Source organism: Synchiropus splendidus, chromosome 12, assembly GCF_027744825.2.
Source record: "Synchiropus splendidus isolate RoL2022-P1 chromosome 12, RoL_Sspl_1.0, whole genome shotgun sequence".
NCBI classification, from domain to species: domain Eukaryota; kingdom Metazoa; phylum Chordata; class Actinopteri; order Syngnathiformes; family Callionymidae; genus Synchiropus; species Synchiropus splendidus.
The window spans coordinates 11,835,291-11,857,662 of NC_071345.1; the positions used below are offsets into that span (position 1 = coordinate 11,835,291).

The window sequence follows — 22,372 nt, forward strand, 5'->3', positions numbered from 1 at the left end:
ATCTTGCCCTCCACGGTCCCTCCATGTCATCCACTTTACTCCATCGCGGGAGTAGCGCAGACGATAACTGCGGGCAAACTCTTGGCCGTGTCCGTCTGCATGACGACCCTGGGTACCGACCAGAGCCAGGAAGTGGAGTTTGTGCAAGTCAATCTGAAGCATGAGAGAAAAGTAGGCACTAAGACATTTGATTTTGAAATAACTGCTTAGTTTAAACAGCTGCAAGAGCTATATTTATATACTTACAAAACATGTAAATTAATATTTAGTGTGTTCAATTAGAAAATAAAGACCAATGACTCAGTCAGCTGTGGATTTGTCACCTGAAGGTACTCTGATGCAGTAGGGAAGACAGCAGCGGCAGGACACCAGGCTCCATCCCCTTCTCCAGAACTCAGCCTGAAGAAAAAAATGAAGAAACAGCAGATAAGACTTTGCTACGTCACAGAATTAAGACTTTACTTTGCCTTGTTGTGGTATCAGACATGCAAACATTAGCTTCCTGTATAGCACAGCTAAGGAGGTTGATCACTAATATTTAGAGGGTTTTTTAAGTTAGTTCCAGCTTCCTCTGGAGAGCTGGTGACCTCCTACCAAGATGATCCTCAGGAATAAACATAGAAGTGAGCACTACAAGCACCGTGCAGTTCATCTGGGTTTTGCTTGTAGACTGGCTGCTGAATAAAGCATGAAGCATCCTAACCCTCTCAGACATTTGCTGGTGTTGGTGCGTAAAAACTCAAGAAATATATGTTTGACTGAAAAGAAGTGACTCCACCTTCACATCACCATGGCCTTGTGTTCCCTGATTTTCCTTCCTGACAACTACTTTTGAGCGACATTAACTGCTAACACCACGCAAGAACTCGATTTGAAAAATGCTCTGACCCCAGCCATTATACGTGTTCATGTTTGCTAAATTGACACATCAATTTTGAGGACAAAATGGTCCCTTGCTGCCAAGTGTATCCCACTGACTGGCAGATGCCGCAATAAGAGCGCCAGGGTTATTTACTTCACCTGTCAGTACCTATAAAGTGATGGCTGATTGGAATATGGGTTGCAGTCTGGCTGCCAAACAACACCATTCACAGCTTTGGCACCACATGAGCCTGGCTTCCATAGTGCAGTGAGATCATAAACTTCTCCCAGACTCCAGACGGAAGAAATGCAGTGAATCCACCAGAAACAGTCAGTGCCTATGAAGGAGATCTGATTTCTCTTTGAGGGACGAGATCAGAGATGGGTCAAAGATGCATGAGTGGGAGTCAGGGATGCGAGACGGACGATGATGGATGTTTAAGGGAAAGCCCTCAAACACTAGAGTGAGCTTCCCAGGGGGGTACGACATACAATTAAAGAGAACCAGATGAGCCCCATCCCATATCTTTTGCGGTTCAGTGACAGGTTTGGCATGGAGACCTGAGGTTGTCTCTATATAAAGAGAATTATAGGAACGTGGTAAGGTCCGAGACTGAAGCATAGTGATGGGAATTAGAACTTGAAAGCTCAGGGGCGTGTATGCACAGGGGTTTGGGCAAAAAGATGAGCTTCTCACTGAAGCGGGAAGTGTGATTGATGTCTTTTAGAAAGTATAATACCTTTAAGACCAGAGTTTCATATCATGAAGAGACCATCACCCTTCCTCTCCTGAACATCAACAATCTGCACCGCGCTCTTCCTCAGTGCATCCGGACCACACACTCAGATACTCCACCATAAAATCCAAACCATTAATCCACACAACAGCCACACAGAGACCTCAGCTTGCACGTGCACCGCCCACTTGAGCGACGTCGGAACAGCAGCCAGACCAAAACCACCATCCTGACCACTGCACTACACTTTCAAAATGAAAGCTGCTGCTTGGAAAATGCTCACGGGAAACGAAACACTCCATCAACCCGATCTCATGCTGACAATGGAACAAGCATAGCCAGACTCGTGTGCTCCCTTCATAGGATGAGCTCATGACGCTGAACTCCACAAGACCAGATTAACACATTAGTGTCCTGTGATAGTGGCGTGCAAATGAGACTTCAGCCTTGTTCAACATGCCCTGCTGCCAGCTACACAGATATTTCTCACATTACTTATTTATGTTTCTGTTTCAAGCCATATCCATACTCCTCTCCTCCACCCCCTACTCCCCTCTTTCCCTCACTTCTTGGGCCAAAACCATGATAGTCACAGCAATTTGTAGGAATGATTGAAACCAACCAACAACCACTGCAACACTGGAGGCTGCACACAGATGATGTTTGCCAGACGCAACGTCACACATGGTCCTATTTTTACCAGCACCGCATGATCTGTCTCCTGTGTAGGTGCGAGTGCATATTTGAACATCAGCCTATGAAAGCGGATACTTTTTAAGGCAGAAAACAGAAGATGAAAGTTCCCTACTAGTTGTACCCAGAGACATCCACAACAACAAACAAATACAGTGATGGCCAAAACATTATGACACCCTTTCCTTGTATAGGTGCTGCATTAACTGCAGTGGTCAGTACCCAACAAAGCTTTAATGATCTGCATTTTCAAATGGAACTCTTCTCTGCTTTTTCACTGAGTCTAGACAGGCCCAGAACACTGGTAGAAACTGGTTCCAACATGTTCTACAATGAGCCGCGACCATGACCAAGCTGTCGGAAGAAACTCAATTTGTGCACTTCTATCCATGATCTTATTCTTTTGGCCACTACCCACAGGATCTTATTTCCAACCTGTCTAAGACATTCTACCCTGGTCTGAAGGAAAACCATGCCATCAGACTTTGAAGCTGGGCCTCTCCCTGACGCTGAGAACCGCTGTTTTAGTTTCACAGGGTTGTTTCCTGAATAATAGGCAAGTTTAAATAAAGCATGACGTTGATTTCATTTAATAAAAATGGAATAATGTACGAGAAACTAAACAACACATTTTGACGACAGCTGACCAGGGCGTAGCCTCAAGCTGTTTTCATTAGGCTATAGCTTGAAAATGTTCTTCCCACCGGCTGTCAGCACACCTCAGTGGAGATCCACCCCTCATGCTTTCCCTTTCTCCATCTCGCAGCATTGCCCAAATGTCTCTCCTTAAAACAGTTACAGCCGCTAATCATTTCCACATGGTTGGACATGAAGCCAAGAGACCCAACAAAGCTGAGACAAATGAACGCATACTACCCACCCAACACACACCAACACAATCCCTGCACATCCCCCTGCTCTTACACATGTCTGTAGCATGTTACAGGCATAACTTGTTCCCATGAACTTGACCTTCCCGTCAAACGGATGACTTGGTAATAGAATTACGGGGAGGCTTTAAGATAAGTAACAGAATCTTTTTTTATCATAATCTAATAAACGCATCTGACCCGCGGACTGTGAGAGACACAAACATGACAACATGACAAGCTCATGGGAACATGAGGTACCTTTAATTTTGCGCTACACCAACTATGTTATTACTTAATGAATTTTGAACAAGTTACAAAATAATGGAGGTTAAGGATGAAGTATCCCTAGTCATAAAAACATCTAGTTGGTGGTTTTCAGATTCATTATGAATATTCAATCAGCTGCTTTCCTAATGCTGCATCCAAAACAGTAGTTTTAAATCTGTCAGTCAGTAACTTCTTGAGTGAAAGCAGGGTCAGAAGGGGTGAGGGGTGAATGGCCCCGCCCACAGTTTTAAGCACCAATGTAATGCAACAGAAAACAATTCTCTCCAGTATCCTAAAGCGATGTTTCAGTTGACTTGTTTTACGTTCCTCTGACCACTTCTGATTTGTGAACTGCCCAAAATTGCTGGTAGAGGGAGAAACTACACAATTAGAAGGAGTCTAACAGTCTGCTCCCTTTGTTTTTGCGAAAAAAGAAGCTATTCAATCTACTTTCCACATCCATGTTAACAAATCATCAGGGTTCACCTAAAGCCAGGGTTGTCAAAACTTTATTACTTTACTGGAAACAACATAGGGCATTATGAAAACACTTGGACCACTCACTGGAGTGGTGGTGTGTGTTGTCCACATATTTGTGAGCAAAACTCTGAACACAAGAGTTAGAGTTTCACTCATGGTCTTTGAGTCCCTGCACAGTGATCAGAAAGATTCTTGTAAAAAAAAAAAACACCAAAAACAACCAAATAAGAAGCATTCATGTTTGACTCATCTGCCATTTTCATAACAGTGATCTTCACATCACTACCATGGACTTTCTTGGCACAATGAGGAGAGAAATTGAACAACCTTCACATCCTCCTCCTGCACCTTCACTTGAACTAAGAAATGCAACATAAGCCAGGCGAGTTTCATGCATGGAAGTAATCCTGGTATATTTTCAGATTTGATCTGCCTATCCATAAGGTCAATTGACTCTTAAAGTAGCGACGGTGCTGCCAGATTTTGCTCTCATCAGAAATTGCTACTTTGGGGTTCAGCACGTTCCTTTTGCAAACAGAGTCATGCCCATAATAATTTTTGGTCCCAGTTCTGAGATTAATCCAAACCAGGTCAGTTTCAAATTAACCTTTGTCAATGCAAGTGCTGCAGTGAAATCACTACCTGATTGCATTTTAAGTTCGCAATTCAGTTAGCAGAGTTACAGACCAATGTGCAATATAATTTATCCAGGGTTAGGGGTTATATTATATAATCAAATGATTAAAAATGTTAGTTGATAATTGTGCCCTAATACAAATAACTTTCCACAGAACTGTAGCAGAGGATTGAAGATGTAGCGTTGTAAAGGGTCTGTCTGAGATGTGTAAAGTAGAGAAGAGCTTTCTACTGCCTTGCTTGTGTACACTGCCATCCCTACTTCATTCCTCAATAGATTTTTATTTTTTTAATTCGATCATGAGTTGCACTTGGCCCATGGGTCATCAGTTTGATCCCACTGCCTTAAAAGCTTAAAATGAACTCCAGTATTAAAGTGTGGCTGTGAACACGCGCACTCGTCTTACCGTCCATGTTTGGCCTCGGTGGACTCCGACCAGGAGCTTGACGCGGTGATGTCAGAGTCTGGAATGGTGCCGTCCTCCATCCCCAGAGCATAACGACAGTGAGCTGTCAGAGGAAAAGCAGACACGACAAAGAAAGAGAGTGAGTTATAAGAATGAAAAAAGGAGAAAGAAGCAAGCCGGATGCAGACCTCAGCACCTCCATTATTTGTACGGAACACAAGGGGGAAACTTAATATTTCCATAAGCAGCCGTCATTGGTCACGGAGTGCAGCGTTATTATGTCAACTGTGGGAAAACTTCCGGACCTCGAGCTCCATCAGCAGCCGCAGATGCAGCAGGGAGAAGAAAATACCAGACTGTTTGTTAAACTATACTTTTACTGACAAGTTCATGAGACTTTTTAACATTCAGTTTCACTCCACTCGAGCTTGTAATGGTTTTGTCTTGTAACCACACTGGCTGGGAATTCAAATTGAGTTGTGACCATGCTTTAATATGTTCTTTTTTGGCCAAAGATAAAGCCTTCAAATAAAGTCAAGCATCTGATCACATTTTCTTTTGGCCACAGAACTCGTGCGTAACGCCCTTTCTGTCCTGAAACACTGAAACTACTACACCGAAGTCCTCCCTCTGGTGAGCCCAAGGACTTAATAAAAATTTGATCAAATCTACAGACAATATCCTGCAGTTTTCACACCGAAATCCTTTGACACACATCTAAATTTTCTAATAAAGCGCTTTATCAGTTGATGGACAGCCTCCACACCGTGTAATTTTCAACGACCATGTTAAAATGGAGAATCCCTGAAGTACAAAGTCTGTTAAATTAAACGGTCAGAGGTCAGGAATGGAAAAAAAAACTCCCCAGCGGAGCTCATCACCTCAATATAAATAGTTTCCTATAAATAAAATTTACTTCCGCTTTTAACAATTTCAAGTTTTTTTTTTTTACTCTCCAGGCAAGGGGAGAATTTGGGCACAAACTGGAGGAAACATTGGAAAGCAATTCAGAATGCTTGAATCCCCATGATTGAGAAAACCCTGCCACACAGTCTCAGCTCCTTCCAGGTGGATGTCGACCAGGATTCTGACAATCCTTTGTCATAATGAAGCATTGAGAATGTGGCAATGCTGCGAGTCCATTAAGTTTCATTTGGATAAGTTTGTGATCACTTAATGTATGATCCTTAGACCTCGGGCAGACCATTCACAGTCTGGTTCATCGTCGTCCTCACAGTTATAGAATGGCGGTAAACTCAATCCATCATATGCAATCTGCCGAATTCCATTCAATACATAAAAAAATATCATAGTTTGATCAAGCCTTAATATTTCCACTGCAGCCCACTACCTGTTCTGGCTTAAGATATGCTGATCTCTGCCACTTTAAATGTGAGCGGATGTCAAAGAAGAATGAGCAACAAAGCCGAAGTATATTTCAGTTGTCATCTATCCAGAGGAGCTCATTGATATTCTGCAGTGGTCAGGCATCCCTTTAAGAAGGGTGGTGACTCAAGTCCTCAAAGGCTATTTATTTCTTTTGTCTGTTGAACCGAACACTCAGAACCTCAGGGCGCCTGATAGATACCAAAGCTGGAGGGTTTGCAGGACTGAAACAAAGAGACCAGGGTGAGAGAACGACACAAAAGATCTCCGGTATCAGAGCAGCTCCACTTTTGTGACAGACTTATCAAGACCGTAAGATAACACAGTTCTAAATGACCCTGCTATCTGCTCTGTCGTGGGTCATGAGGGTGGGAAGGGGGTGAGGGGGAGTGATAAGTAGAAAGGGGTCCTGGCAGATAGGGAGCAGAATGACAGGCACTAAAGAGGGGAGGGGGAAATCTCTTTCTGACATTGAGTCACTGGACTGGAATGTGGCACTGAATGACAAACCCCTAAAAACCCCACGGGTCGCAACACACACCCACACACCTTCTCCACACCCCAGCAGACTGGAGCCCGGTCCATTGCCTCATCACCATGCTGCCTATTAGGCTTCACATCTCCTCAATAGCAATGTAAAGTCTTTTTTCTTATTGATTATAAATAGTTACAGATTAAGTTGTTGACAAACCACTGTTGCTCTTTTAAAATGTGCAAACATTGTTCTATTTCGCTTTGACTTCCCTGTCATTTATGATGCATGTTCATTTATGAAGATGTAGCTGTTGCTGGGAAATTGGTGTTATTACAGCTACTTTGGTTTCTTCACCTCTTTTCTTACCTTAACTTTTTGTGTGTTTTTATTGCAGGAATTGACATAATTGTATTGTTATTTTTGTGTATTCTTGACATTTCATATCGCCCTTTATTTTGTTTTTCTATTCGTGCAGTAACTGTTTCTTAATCGAGTCTTCATCATCCTGGTAGCAGTCAAGTATCACACTATCAGACGCATCAGTTATTCACGTCTGATTTCAAATTACACATTTAAAATGCCCAACAGCAAAGACGGGAAATATAATGGTCACAATTAATTGCAATGGCTTTATTAAACTATGATTAAGTGGCTGGATTAAAAGCAACAATGTGAGCGGTGCAACACTGAACAGAGGTTTGTTTATCTTATCTGCAGCCTCATTTTTATCGCATGTATTGTTTTCTTCACTTTAACCTCCAGTGTAAGCCCGTGGTGCAGCTGGTGTTTGTTGCTGGACAATTTAATTTTTATGCAAATGACTCTCTTAAAGCTGGCTGGGTTCCAAACACAATAATAACCGGGCAAATCTCCAGTGTCTGTAAGACTGGAAAGAATTCCAAACTGACTGTTGCTGTAGCTCAGGGAGCCAAAATGTTGGGTTATCTTAATGCTTGGGGAGCAGCAAAGAACAGAGACAACCTCAAAACACAGTCCTCAACAACAAAATACTGACTCAGGACAATACATCGATCTCAGCTTTATAAGAACCATCAATCAGTGAAATTTTGCAGCAGCTTGGCACTGAAATGGTGATCTCCGTCAGAATGTTTCTCATAAATCAACCAACCTATAAAATCTCTCTTAAAGCTGAAGTCTGTTGGCATCAGTCACTTGACATATTTCCCACAAATCTGAAACCCAATCCACACTGAGAGGATTCAACCAAACCAGTTTCTGCCGCACTAAACCCAAAAGTCGAGTTATCACAGATCCACAGGCTGAGCACATGATGGCAGTCTGCACGAAGCAATGGGCTGAATTTAAGACCATAAAATTTAGATTAACTAGTCAGTGTCAGTGCTATAGGTTCATCATGGAAGCCGGCTCTTCCCCCTTACTGCTACCCCCACCTTCATGACGGACACTTTCATGAGCTGCCAGTGCATTAGCAGACTTGACAGGGCAGAAGGAGACGGACTGAGTCTCCGATTACTCTCGACTGGCTGGCAGCCGCAGCGAGGACACAGGATAGCCTGATGATGGTGTCGGAGAATGAGTCAAACTGATCTGACACAAAATCGTAGCAACGATTCGTTCATTAGCAGATGAGAAGAGGTCTTATCAAGTACACGTTTCCAAATAATGGATCTGTCTTTCAATCATGTCAGTTTTCTCAGACCCACTAGAATCTGTCATCATTTTTCTTCATACTCAACCATGAAAACCATGGCGGTATCAAGCAAGAGACAAGTAACCATCCACGTGTCAAGGGCAGTCACACCCATTCTGACCACTTTGGGGGTCTGTGTTATCACACAGAAGCAGTAAACTCTTGTTTCTAGGGATATCAAACTGACTCAGAAGCTGGAGGACAACTGTGAAATGCAGTGACTTTTATTAACAATTTGATTTGGTTCCAATAGATAAAACTGAAAATGGATCTATAAAAGCATTTAATCAACTTGCTCTGTCTTTTTCATCTCCTGTTCCTAGCTGATGTTTTCTGGAATGTGCTCTTTACAGTATGAATGAAAACCAGGTGAAATGAAAACCAGGTTTATCTCCAGACTGTTGGAGGAAACCCATGCAAGCACAAGGAGAACATCCACACAAAAAGGACCCAGGATCACAGAAGCCAAGGGTTCAAACCCTAATCTTCTGCAGAGAGTGTGCAGTCCTACCTGGGTTAAAATGCCATTCATGGTCCTCAGAGGATGACACCAGGACTGTGGCCACGGCCAACAGCAGCAGCTGCAGCGTTGGTGATGTCATAGCGGCAGCAGCAACGCAGCTGGTTACCTGTCTGCTGACACAGCGACGACCAGTGGCATACCTGTCGGAGATTAGGACAGACAAACATGAGCAAGGGAAAATATAAATAACATCGCCTTCTTTATGCTCAAACTTTCTCGGCCAAGTCAAGCCACACTACCCTCCTCGGTAAGGTCAGTGTCCTGTTTCTAAATCATCCCGCGGAGCTGAAGAATTACACTTCAACCATAATGGTTACAGCGTAAACTGCTTTTTAATCAGAGGTGCTTTCATTAGCTACCTTCACTAATGAACAATTAACTTTAATATCTTTGCAACCTGACAGCAATCCTTTTTCCAAATTACAAAGTTATGTTGAACACTGGCAGTCGATGCAAAAGGGAGTCCGAATTGATGAATAAAAAACAGATGAATAGCTGAACAGAAACTTTAAATGCAGGGGAAGGGTTGGGTATAATTGGGTAGCGGTACGACGCTATATCAACACTCCTTGTACGAAACAAACAAAATTTAATAGGACATTTAGAGCGGCTTCCCTCATGTGGCCCCGTCAGCCGGGGCCGATGGCAAAGATGCTCTTCGCCAAGAGGCGGTGAACCACAACATACAAATTCACATCCACGATCCCACAAAGAAAAAGTGACTATGATTTACCAAAACTTTGCATCAAGCAGATTTGGTTTTGCACTCTCATGGAGAAAGTATTTAGTCATTCTGAAAGAATACATCTAGTTGGCGAGTCACAACTCAGCCCTGACTGTTATAATAAACAGACTCTGATTTCACTCATCAACCAGCATCACTTCCAGGCTGCTAAGAGACATAAACAAGACACAAAGTACACAAGAGGAGTATCGATGTGTGATATTTTTAATTGCTCCCAATGGCAAGTTGCTTTCAGCAAATATTTCAGTCAGTGAGATTAGAGTTTGCAGGATGTAATTTCCCTTGACCAATTTGAGCGTAGAAACAAAACACTAATGCTCTGTGATGTGGGACAAATTCCTCTGACTATTTTGTGACGTTCCCCGTAACTCTTCAACGAGTTTTGAAGATTATCTGGCGGAAGAAATCGTAGCATTATCATTAGCAACTTGAGCTGTGAACCACTTTCTCAGAGCCACGATCATGACAGAAGACTATGGTTGGATGAATCACCCAGCCTGAGATTCAGAATGTAACCAAGGTTTAAGCATGCGTTTAACGCATCTCAACCTCAGCTCAGCTCCTTTTTATTTTCCCTGTCTTGGTTAGTTCCATCAAGTGTGGCTCAGCGGTTGAGTCATAATGTGGGTAGTTTGTTGTGTCGAGTCATATCCAGTGGTGAAGCAAAAGAAGGTAATGACATTTAATAGTGAGTGGAAGAATGAAGTGGAGGAGACAGCTGGAAGGAAAAGAGGGCCCAGTTCATCTTCCCTGTGGACCCGACTTCATCCACGACCAGACTGGGACGGACCAACAGCTGACGCACAGCTGTAGTGACAGCGGAGGGAGGTCACGAGGAGGGAATGCGTGGTGTATGGAAGGAGAGTTAGCATATGGGGGAATCGGCTGGGTGGAGACGGTTGGAACAAGAGCTGCGATGACATGGGTACGTGTGGTGTGTGTGCATTGGTGGGGGGCGGGGGGTATAGAGCGGGTGACTTATGGCCTTGAGGAGCGTATGCATGGGTGCGAGGCGAGCATATGTGGGCATGCAGGAGATCTTAGGCATAGCAAGCCACAGCAGCTGCCTGGGTCAAACAGACAGAGCCACTCTTCATGTGATTCATGAAAGAAGAGAAAGCGAAGGGAGAGGCATTTCTTTTCCACAGGCCCTAACACCCAAGTCGTTCAAACAGAAAGAGCATGTGCTCGATGACAAAATGATGAAACACAAGACTTAATGGTTAGAGGGAAGCTCCAGTTGCAAATCGAAAGCGGCAAATCTGAACCGATCAGGTGTCTCTCTGCAAATTTCTCAAGGAATCTCCATAACAACCGAGCCACAGCAAACAAAACATCATCCTCCTGAGCGCCGTGAAGTCCCTCGATGATCACCAGACGACGAGGATTCTCTTTCTCCCCACACATCATAAAAACTTCAATGAAAAGCAGCCAGACAAATGTTTTGGCGAGCGGCAACAAAAGTGGCAGCAGTCACCCGAGAACATTGTTGTTGGAAAAGTCAAGTGGTGTTGAACAGCTGTGGTTGGAGCGAGGAAAGACTTGCCGACTGTGCTGCGGGGAGGCAGCATAATCTTCGCTCTCACATTTTGTTTCAGCTAATCCAGGAGCAGGACTAATGAATACTCGGGAACAGCTGCTCTTTCTACACAATGAACCTGCACAGAAGCCAGTATGAGAGAGTCACTGTAGGAAGCGAGTTGCCATTGCATCATCTCAGATCATCTGCCTGACCCCCTATAATTAGGTTACCTCACTAAACAGCGTGACTGACTTGGCATCAGTTGGGTCCATTTTCTAGTGGGCTTAAATGTTGTGTTACAAAGAACGTTTTTGTGTACCACCTTTGTTCCAGAGATAGGCAGCTAATTACTTCCCAAACATCTCAAGGTTTGAGAGTTTCAAGCTGATGCAGTCAGCTACAAAGAAGCAAACTCTGAAAAAAAAAAAATCTTCAAGAGAAGGTCGCAGATGGCGCACAGATGGTAAAAGACAGTCTGAAACAATGAACTAACTTTTCGTTGATATATTAAAAACTAAATAGAATTAAAATGGTGGTCGTTGGGAATGGATGCTGAACTTGATGGAGGAGTTCAAGACATTTTTGCCCGTGGACATATCATCTGAGGGGCAAACCTCTGCACTTGGGTTGTCACAAGAACCGACACCAAGTCAGTGTATTGTGTTTTTAAAATGGCTCCAGCAAGTACAGTGAAAACATGACAGTCGGATAAACAAGGTAGTTACAGTGGTGGAGCAATTAAAGTCAAACTCAAAGAGGAAACATCTTGCAAAGGGTTGACTTGTTTTAAACGGAGTGAATGTCAGTTTCCGATCACTTGAGTCAGGCGATGCTAAACTCGCCAGCACTCCTATGGTACATTGGCGGAAGCAGAGGCTTTTAATAGTCGCTACAACGCTTGCTTTTTCTTGGCAGAGGAGTAACGTAAGATGACGATACTGTCATGCAATGTGACTCTATGACTAGCTCCCTGACGGTTTCTGAGTGATTTGGACAAAAACTTGTTTTTCTTTTTGCCTCAGACTATCAATTTGAGGATGACTGTGACCAAGAGAAGCCAGAAAGAGAGTCTCAAGCAGATATTCAAGAAGTTTTTGGCAGTTTGACTGGTATTCAAAGCTCAATGCGACAAGTTAAAAAAACCATAAAGTGTTTGTGGCATCGCCACAAATCAGATGTACAAAACACCAACATGCTTTAAATTTGATGAAAAATGTATATATCCCTCTGACTGCATGAAAGTAGAGATACTGCAAGTAGACTGAAATAAAAGCTTTTTACTTTCGGCTCCATATCACCACTTCATTATGTAAAATAGTGGCACAGTGTTTGTTTTTGCATACAATCGTAGAATGCTAACTAATAATGCTAACTAACAAGGAGCCTCAGGTATTGGTTGACTTCAGTGCTGGACACAAAAGAGGTCTAATCGAATTGACTGCTCATACCCGGAGACCTTTGTCAATATACAGTAGTTGAGATGCTGAGATGACTTGAGAGTGAAGTCAGAAAAATTTGTGAGGATTTCTCATCACATGTGCATTGCTCTTTGTTGGTATGATAACAAGCATAAACTATGGTATTTCATTTCTCAAGCATGACCGAGTAAAAAGGAGCTTATGAATTCTGTGAGAGCAGACATCATGGGGTGTACAGAGTGTAATGCCGAGGTACCACACAGCAGGTTTGCATGCAATGAGTCTTCTCCTTGGGGTAGAACTGAAGTAAAAACCAAATATTTGCACACAATATTGTTGCTTTAATCTTCCATGAACCCTTTCCTACGTGTGCTTCTTTCTTGAAGTGCATAACTTATCAATGTCGAAGGTAATCGCAGCAGGAAGCGAGAGATGGAAACTCATTTAAACATGACGAACGTCCGCCAAGGACTCGCAGCGGCGCTTTTGTTTTCAGTATCAGTCAGCGTGTTGGAATATATGAAGGTCGTACACACCACTTAACACAAAAGGGAGGAGTCAGATTTATCTTCAGTGTGTCGATTTGTCAAAGGATGAGTCAATACCGGCACCGAAAACAAGGTCATTCGATCGTAGTCTCTTCTGCCACCACTGTGTGTGAGTCAGTGTTTGTTGAGCGAGGCTCTATTTCCTTGTATTTACTGGACACACAGGACTATTCACACATTCCTAGAGGAGTCAGAGTGGCAAAACTCAAGCGGTTTGCTTCCTTCGCCTCCCCTCCAGTCTGTGCACAAGTCAGTGTTTATATAAAAATTTCCTCAATAGAGCCAGCAGTGATTAAGCTGAAGACATTAAGACTTCCTTGAAACAGGAGGAAGTTGTGTCATGAATGGCTAAAGCTTTTGTCATCGAATCTGACCTGTATGCCTCACCAAATCTATGAATAGGAGGAAGCGTATCTGATGACTGTCGAATCTGTTTTCACTTTTTAATGGATGAGTCAACTCATTTCATAAAACTTCCATCCTTACACAGAAAGACAAAGGAAGAGCGGACGGAGAGGAGGTGAATCATGATGAAACACAGAGGAAAACACAGTAACAAGGGCCGATAAGAAAAACACTTAAATAGCGGAGCTCTGCTCAACTTGGGAGCTTTAACAAGGAGTCACTCGACTTGCTTTCAGCAGCAGTTCAAACAGCAGAGTGGAATCTGGATTGGAGAAATATAATCAAGAAGATTTATGAATAATAAAGACGCTACCTGCGTGCGGCTTGACTCACTTAGAGAACCGTCAAGCAGATGTTGCCTGGCTAGGACGAGGAAAGCAACTGAAAACAAGTAGAGCACTCGCAAAGTGCCTCGCTTTCAATGGACAGACAACAAATAAAGAGCATCATATTGTCTTTGTTGACAACAACTTATTTTCCTCTCGATCAAAGGGGTTAAAGCTATGAGCAAGCATCTTTCCATCCTCTTTTCCTCTTTCCCAGTATGTCTTTGCTGGACAAGAACATTCGTCTGGATGACTTCCCCTGCTGCTCACACTTTCTAATCTTTATTCTCTTCCTCTCTCTGTCTTTCCACACATCCTCTCTGAGTTTCCTTCCACCTCTTCCTCCTATCCTGCATGTGACCCATACAGCAGTCTCCATCTCTGGTTGGATACTATTTAAATGAGGTCTTGACCTCACAGTGAGGAGCATCTTGAGATAAATTCCAGTATGCAGAATATAAATCAAGACTAGACAGCCCACGCCCAGAACATTTAAAGGCATTCAAACCTGAGGTCATCAGACGGCTGCCTGGTGTCTCTCTTCAAGATAAGTAAGGAGCTCTTTCATCCAAGGAAGAGATGAAGTGTGCTGCGCAGATAAGAGCTTTATTTGGGCGCCGTTATATTGGAGCTTTCCTGCCACCTGGGGCTCAAGGGGAAACATCTCCACACTGTCTCGGAGCAGTTTGTCTGGACTGCAATGAGATGCATTCATCAGTTAACTGACCGTGAGATGGGGAAATGCTTTTGGGGGGAACTGTGTCAAACTGTAATCCATCAAAAGTTTACAAAGGTAGAACAGGAAGGTGGAATTCGCTGTGTGAGAACTTTTTGCATTGACGACTATAAAATGTTGTTTAAATTTTGTGTGACCAAAAATTCAATGTACACTGACTGTACACTGACCAAATATCTTAGCAAGAACAACAATACATGATAAACAAATCACATGACATTAAAAACAAAACAACAAATCAACATTTGCTCTCATTAAACAAAATACTATTGTTTCAAGTTACAGCATAATATCACATTCTTGGTCAAATAAGAAGCAATGTTTGTGCAGATATTCACAAAACATACAAGGTCATCCAAGGCACAGCAACAAGATGACACATTAATATTTATCAAGGTTTACTCTACATGGTGACTATCATGGCGCACCGCCACAGCTTAAATGAGAGCCACTATGCCTTGATCAAAATGACCTCTTTTTGAAGATGAAATACGATCAAGCGTATTAGAACGAAGTGGAAACATTGAAACAAGCGGAAACACTAAATGCATCATGGAGGTGGACATGATAATGTTGGTTTTCTGAGTGTTTTTACCAGTCTAAATCCCAAAACAAACATCATAACAACCTAAGTCCATTGCTCTCAGAACTCAAGTCGCACATTTCGGCCAGACATATAAAGAGACGGGCCGCTGCTGATAGGAGAGAGATTCACTTCTTATGATTTAAAAGTAGCTTTTTATTAGGCAACAACTTATAAATGTCAAAACTCTGCTTCCTCGTTTCACGATTGCTTTAAATTGGCTGCATTCCCAACTACGGAGCTTGACATTGCCTGAAACATCAGGACAGACAATTGAACAGAGGTATGAGACATATGTACGGCGGAACCTTCAGTCATAACTGTGTTTTTAAACAAAGTTTACCATTACAGGACATTGAATGGCATACATACATGACTGACAATTACACGAACCAATTCACAGACTCAGTTCTTCTGCTTAAACTAGAGACAACAAAACAAAAAGCATACTTGAACTTGACATACTACTGTTTAAATATTTCTTGCTTTGGCTCATACTTTTTAAAATCATAATCTCAATATCTCACGGCACATATTAAACATAATGGACCATAGACCAAGAGGTAATCTAACGGTCAAAAGGGAATTTTGCTAATTTCCACACAAAGGAGGGAATATATAAGTGATCCTTTCAATCAACCCCCCGAGATTGAGCATGCTGTGGTGTCGACAGTGTGAAGAATGAGCGTAATAAAGCTGCTCCCAGAAGCATTCGATTCCACAAAAGAAAAAAAAGTCCATCTCAACACTTCAGCTTCACATTTGGACATGAGTCCACATGGCCTGACTTAGTCCATGTCTCAGAGGAGCCCAGCATATTTGCACATCTGACTGAGACAAATGGTGAGTGATGAGCACAGGTTGGTGAGGCGGATGAAGAATGGCTTCATCAACAGCAGTCTACTATTTATAAAAGAAGAAACAAAGCCAAGAACTCCTGACGTGTCCTGCCTGAAGGTCACTAGACTTCATAGAACTAATCTCCCGGAATGCTTGGCTAATTCAATCGTAAACGCATCAGGCTGAAACCCTCACAAACGTTGTCAACTATTTTGAAGTACATATTTTTTGGTGACGCACACCTACGTGTTAAATCTATAAAACATACAGACTAGCTCTTGAAATGATATGAACCGAGGCCTGCTCATCACTCAAATCAGGAATGTTGACACAAGAATCAGGTCAGAAGCTTTCAATCACAGAAAGAACTAAAGATAACACCAACACTTATTTACTTCTAATAATAAAGGCCCTTTTTACGTATCAGGACTGCGCCTAACAATGAATTTCATCTGCTTTGGTCCAAAAGACTTTTTTTTTAATGGAATGCATTTGGAAGCCTGACAGGCAAAGTCACAATATTGGAGTCTGTTAAGACTATAACGGCGACTGTCACTCAACAACTCAAGCAAATCTGTGATTTATTTGATGAACTGTGAGAAATGAAGACTTGTGATGACAGAGGAAAAGTACTGGAGGAGCACGTGTTTGGCTTTCTTATGGGAAACCTCTTTGTGATTGACAGACAGCAATACCGTTTGGTTTTTTACTTGGTGCTCGGAGCGTCAGACGTGTCACTACATGTAGATGTTCGCCCTCGGCTGTGCTGAGCTCCCACTCTTTCTTGGGAATGACATCGGTTTGATTTCACTTTCTTTTGAGAACATATTTCTGGTCCTGCTAGTGAGCTAAACCTCTGGTGCTTAGGTCATTGATCTAAATATAATCATTTGGTAGAGACATGTGAACTGAATGGTGACACAGCGGTTGCCATGGGGAACGAAGTGTCGTCTTGGGTATATCACGTTATATTTTACCAAATGTATTGTTCCTTTTTTTAAAAAATGTATCCGCTGGCTGATGGCTTACTGTGCCATGCCTGCTGAACACCTTCATGAGTACAAAAACTTGCTTGCAAAGCAAAGCAAATGAAAAATGTGGCAGATACTAGAGGAACAAGGAGACAAGGAACTCATTAAATTAAATAAATGGATCAAGTATCTGGTGACATCTTGGATTAAAAATTACAGATGAAGACCAGGAGAAGAGAAGACTATTGATATGAATAAAACATCACACAACACAAATGCCAACCTGGCGTTTGGACCCATAACTGGTCCCATCTCCCAATGCTAATGAATTCTTTAGAAATATCTTGGATACAGACAGAAATTTCTAAACCATCCCATTCCACATATTTCATCCAAATCCATCCATAACTCTTGAAGTTATTTTGAACACACACAGACAAACCAATGTCGTCAAAAACATAACCTCCTTGGTGTAGGTTAATAAGCGATGAAACAGCAGAAATGATATGATGGCAATTATGGTCAAATTCGACCCATAGAAGCTAAAACAAAACCTCTGAAATCAGCACTAGAACTTCAACTCTGGTTGACCTCACTCGCAGCCTGATCCAGCAAAACTTATTTTATTAAACTGCTGACACGACAGCATCAACCCATTTGCTGTACAGCTCTCAAAGCGACAACATTGGAGTTGAATTGTGAGAAGAATCTCAATCGAATCTCTGAAATCAGTTTGCACAGGGACTCCGCCACCTGTCAAAGAACCGGAGAGCAGCCTGGCGGAGGAGGACGAGGTGAGAGGAGAGAGCAGAGGAGTGTGAGAGCACGATGTTATTATGACCAGGACCAGAGGAAATGGCAGCAGGGAGACACACAGGTCAAAAGACAGTGTTAGGAGACAGAATGGATGCTGTAAAAGAGAAGTAGAACTTTAATGATCTGATATTAAACCATTTACTTCTTGCTGTAAAAGCACAGGGATGAGATATTTTTTATGGGAAACCTTGAGAAATATGATAAGTTTTCTGTACCAGGTTCAGTTGCAATCCGTGGGTAGTTAGCTTGGAGAGAGAAGGTTGCAATAACAAATAGTTCAGTATGTATCTCCTAGTAGAAATGCTGAAATCGCACATTTATCTCCAGGGGATTTTACATAAAAGGTCTAAGAAATCAGTTCCATAACTTAAACTAAATCAAACCCAGACAGAGTTCGAATGACTGTCTGTTCAGATGGAGACGCATCTGCCTGCGGGAGAGTGCGAATGATTCATTCTGCGAGCAGCAATGGAAGAAAAAGTGGTGGGAAACAGGAGACATGTGAAGGGAGGAATGATGGATCAGGTCAAACAGGAATAAGTTCAGTAAAGCTCAGCATTTAGAATCAAACTGCGAAAAACAAACGGGTCTGAACCAGCCTGCAAGCAGATGTCAGCTGCATGGCAGCAGAGAGGAGCAATCTTGTCTTTTATTGGTCAATATTTTTTTGTTATTAAATTGTGGCAAGGAGGGGAAATTCTGGAGAAGAAATTTGAGGGGGAACGTTGCCTGATGAAAACATTTTGGCTGCACAGAATCTCACATTTCAAGGCTACTTCATGGCTTCAGGCACAGTTTGGCACATCTATCACACTCGCTGTTCTGTCCTCCCTTTTAACAGAAAAAAGCTCCCAAAAAATTACACTCCAGAGTTCTCTCATGCTAATGTGGCCTTCTAAACCCCACAGGTGAAGACAGACAGGTTCCACCCACTCAATGTGGTCGCAGTTATAACCTGAATTCACAAACACAAGGGAGGGAAAAAAAGGCTGCTTTTGATGTTGCAATCAACTTCTAGTTCCAACAGACTTCTAAAAGTGTACGTTTTGCCTGAAGCTTTAGGTAATTATAGAGAAAAAAAGAGAGGGAGAGCGAGAGAAAGCAAGTCATCTTTCAATCATATATTTTGTCGACTTCATACAAAGGTTTTCAGCAAAGCAGCCTGCTGCTACTGAGGCGTGCGAGAAACTATATAGGCTTCACTCATCTCATGAACAACCTGGCTTTCAAGTCCAGCAAAAGAAATCTGACAACGCAGTTGAAAAAGAAACAACACTGGTTCAAAACATTGGCCACATTCGGTGTGATTTCTTTACCAAGTTTACAAACCTTGGTAGGTGTGATAAGTGGCAAAGCAAAGTTTGATATCTCAGAGTAAAAATCATCCTAAAATGTGTTGCATCTGTTCAAGTTCAGTGGTTTTCTGTGGTTTATTATGACTACCATCTTTGGAGTAACAAGTGAATCCAAGAAAGAATCAAACGCATGAGTCATTCTGGATCAAACCCACAGACACGGGAGCCAGGAATGGGTTAATGCTTCATGACACGCAGGTCCCTGGTTTGAATTTTAGCAAGTCCTGGTTGTAAGCTAAAAAAAAAAATGTGAGTCGACCATGCATCTTTGCGAATGCGAGCCTTGATCTATGTCCTCTGATGAACTGACAACCTTGACCCTATTTCTACCCACCCTGGCTAACAGTAAGTGAACCCTGAATGAACCAACATTGGAACACGTGAAAGTATGCAACAAAAAATATAGAAGAAGTGTTTGAGTTCTTGTTTCTCTGAGGGTGAGATGACTGAAGTCACATAAGCTTGTGTGGCCAAAAGCATAATGCATTTGCAATGTGAAGAGTCTGTTCAGGCAGCAACAGCTAAAAGCACATCGTAAAGCTGAAGTGGATTCTCACTGGTTCATTGACAGCAGCTAAGCCTCAAAGAATAATGGTGGAAAAAATAAAGCTCAACAGCTACACTAGTTCAGAACAAGGCCATCATTGAACTGAATAGCAGCGCACATTGTGCTCACCAAACAACGGTGAACATAGTTATATGGCTATTTGGCATATCGGCTTTTATTTCTTGCATGTTTGTAATGACTTCTTAATTGCAATATATTGTTTGCCGTTTGCATGGACCATCCCTTTAATCGCACTTATTTTCACCTTGACTCTGGATTCTTTCTGCCCCTGGACCAAAACAAAAACATTTGTAGGAACAATTGGTCCACTCTGTAGAAGCTTCGCATGAGGAACCAAATGATTGCTTTTTAAGTGCTTGTACACACGAGCGTGAGACGGAGTTTGTTTACACCCAAACAGCTCAGCGCTATCTAACCCTGGAAGCGAATAGATAGATGAGGAGGCGAATGGTGATGATAGAAGCTGGTCTCGAATGATGGAGTAGAAGGGAGACGAAGATAAGGGGGGAAACATGGAGCGCTGCTTCAAAGGCAACTTAGTGATAGACGATAAACAATCCTCAACCCATGTACGACACCGGATGAGGCAGAGTGCCGGGATGATCTACTGGTCCTCTGAAGCTATGTGGGTTGAAAGACAACTAGGGATTGATAGATTTGGGAACTTGTTCATTGAACACCTCGGCTACAGCATTTTCTTCTCGAGACACAGCAGCGCCATGGCCCCTTTTCCGACCATTCAGCACAAAATTCAAACTTTCACACTAGATTCTACCACATTATTCTGCTCATGAGTATGAGTGCATAAATCGTGGTCTTCTGCTACACTTGGTCATGAACTTGATCAGAGTGAGATCGTAGCAGTAGTAGTAAAAAAATGTAAGGCGCAACCAAAGGAAATGGGTTTTGGAAAAGTGCACACTTGATCAAAAATATGTCTCTTGCACCTTTCAGCTCTACTGCTGAGATTTTCTGAGGGACGAGAGCCGTGACCTCTCTGTGAGCGATGACTGCCATAGACTTGCCCTTAAAGAAATAAGGCAGGACTGATATTAGGAAGTGAAATTACTGTGCCGCCATCACAGTGCTCCCTAGTGTAATCTGCTATAGATTACAGTCCTCCTTTTTATCGGCCTAGGAAATCGCCTGGTTTTACTTTGTCCAACCATACTTGGGTACATAACTACTCACATAACCGGATTTAAATTCGGAAAATGTTTAAGTGCTAGGTTTGCTTCTAACGTAGGTGTGTTTTGGATCCTATCACTTGCAACGCTACATACTAAACAGCGCTGTGCAACGGAAAGATTCAGTGCATACATTTCGGACATGCTTTCCTTTTATTTTTTAATATTGGAAAAATATGAAGCAAATAACATAAAAAATCAACCAACAACAAATATATGATGACATCACATGAACTTCCCTTTCATAGAACGCAGTTTAGATTTCAGTAAGAACTGGGAGACAGAAACTTCTGAATGACCATAATTCTAATAATAATTTCTACAATAAAAAAATCCATCTACATTCTTGGCCTCACATCCATACCAATTTGGAACTTTTAATAACCGAAAACTCATTCCACACTAACTTATAATTAAGCCTCACACATTCAGGTGACGCCAGAGAAGTGAAACGTGTATTAACACAGCCAGAGAAGGTGCCCAGAGATAAGATGGCACAGAAACACGTTTGCATGTAAGATACTTCAACCAGAGCTGAGGAGTCTAAATCCACTTGTATCCCAAGACCCTCAATGAAACAATTCATCTGTACTTTTTTTGACCCTTGCTTGACCATGTAGGTCCTGAAGGCAATGGAGCAATGGAGTGTCATGTGATACAGATCAGCAAAGTTATCAATTTGGTCATCAACACTTTTCTGGATGAAGGGAAGGAGAGATGCCTTTAGATCCCAGCCATGAAAGAGAAAATCAAATTGAGATTCAGCAAAGACTTCCCAGAGCTCACTTTGAAGTGTCGGCGCCCATTAGACGATGAATTTGTTCCCCAAACAGGCCAGGCTCTGTGTGTGACCGCATGACAGACAAATGCAATCGGAGAAGTCCTGCTGTCTAGACACAAGGGGAAATTGTTGATGGGAAAACAAAGTGGACAGTGAGGTCGTGCTTTGGCTTCACATCTGCAAGGTCCCATGGAGAAGGAAGACGAGCCACTGTGTCACCGTGCCTTTAAGCTTCAACGAAATCATGCAGTCGACCGTGAAGGTTCCTGCTCTGACTAAAGCCAATTAGCCAGCTCTGCCACTGAAGCCGAGATGCTATTTTTATGGATGGTCGAGATTGAAAAGGGAAATGACCAATTCTTAGGGATGATGGTGGTCTTTAATGGCTAACTAGCTAAACTAGTCACAGACACAGAGCACAGCATGTTCTGAAGTCACTGTTCGGGTTTGGCATTTTAAGGCTGGCTTTCCTTTCACCTGCTCTTTTCAGGAGAGTCGACCAGCAGAAAAGAGACAAAGGCACAAGTCTCAGTGGCCCACAGTCAGAGAAACAATCAGCCAG

The 22,372-nt window shown here is 42.5% G+C and overlaps 1 protein-coding gene across 4 annotated transcripts in view; it reads right to left on the reverse strand.

Moving 5' to 3' along the window:
- The window catches only part of ddr1 (discoidin domain receptor tyrosine kinase 1), a 44,248-nt gene that overhangs the window by 17,103 nt on the left and 4,773 nt on the right, over window positions 1-22,372 (reverse strand). For all 4 annotated transcript variants that reach the window (XM_053880949.1, XM_053880947.1, XM_053880950.1 and 1 more), the window contains exons 2-5: window positions 8,998-9,149; window positions 4,954-5,056; window positions 324-399; window positions 1-153 (exon numbers count right to left, since the gene is read on the reverse strand). In XM_053880949.1, the coding sequence (XP_053736924.1) occupies window positions 1-153; window positions 324-399; window positions 4,954-5,056; window positions 8,998-9,088 (423 nt within the window). In that variant the 5' untranslated portion in view covers window positions 9,089-9,149. The remainder of the gene's footprint in view (window positions 154-323; window positions 400-4,953; window positions 5,057-8,997; window positions 9,150-22,372) is intronic.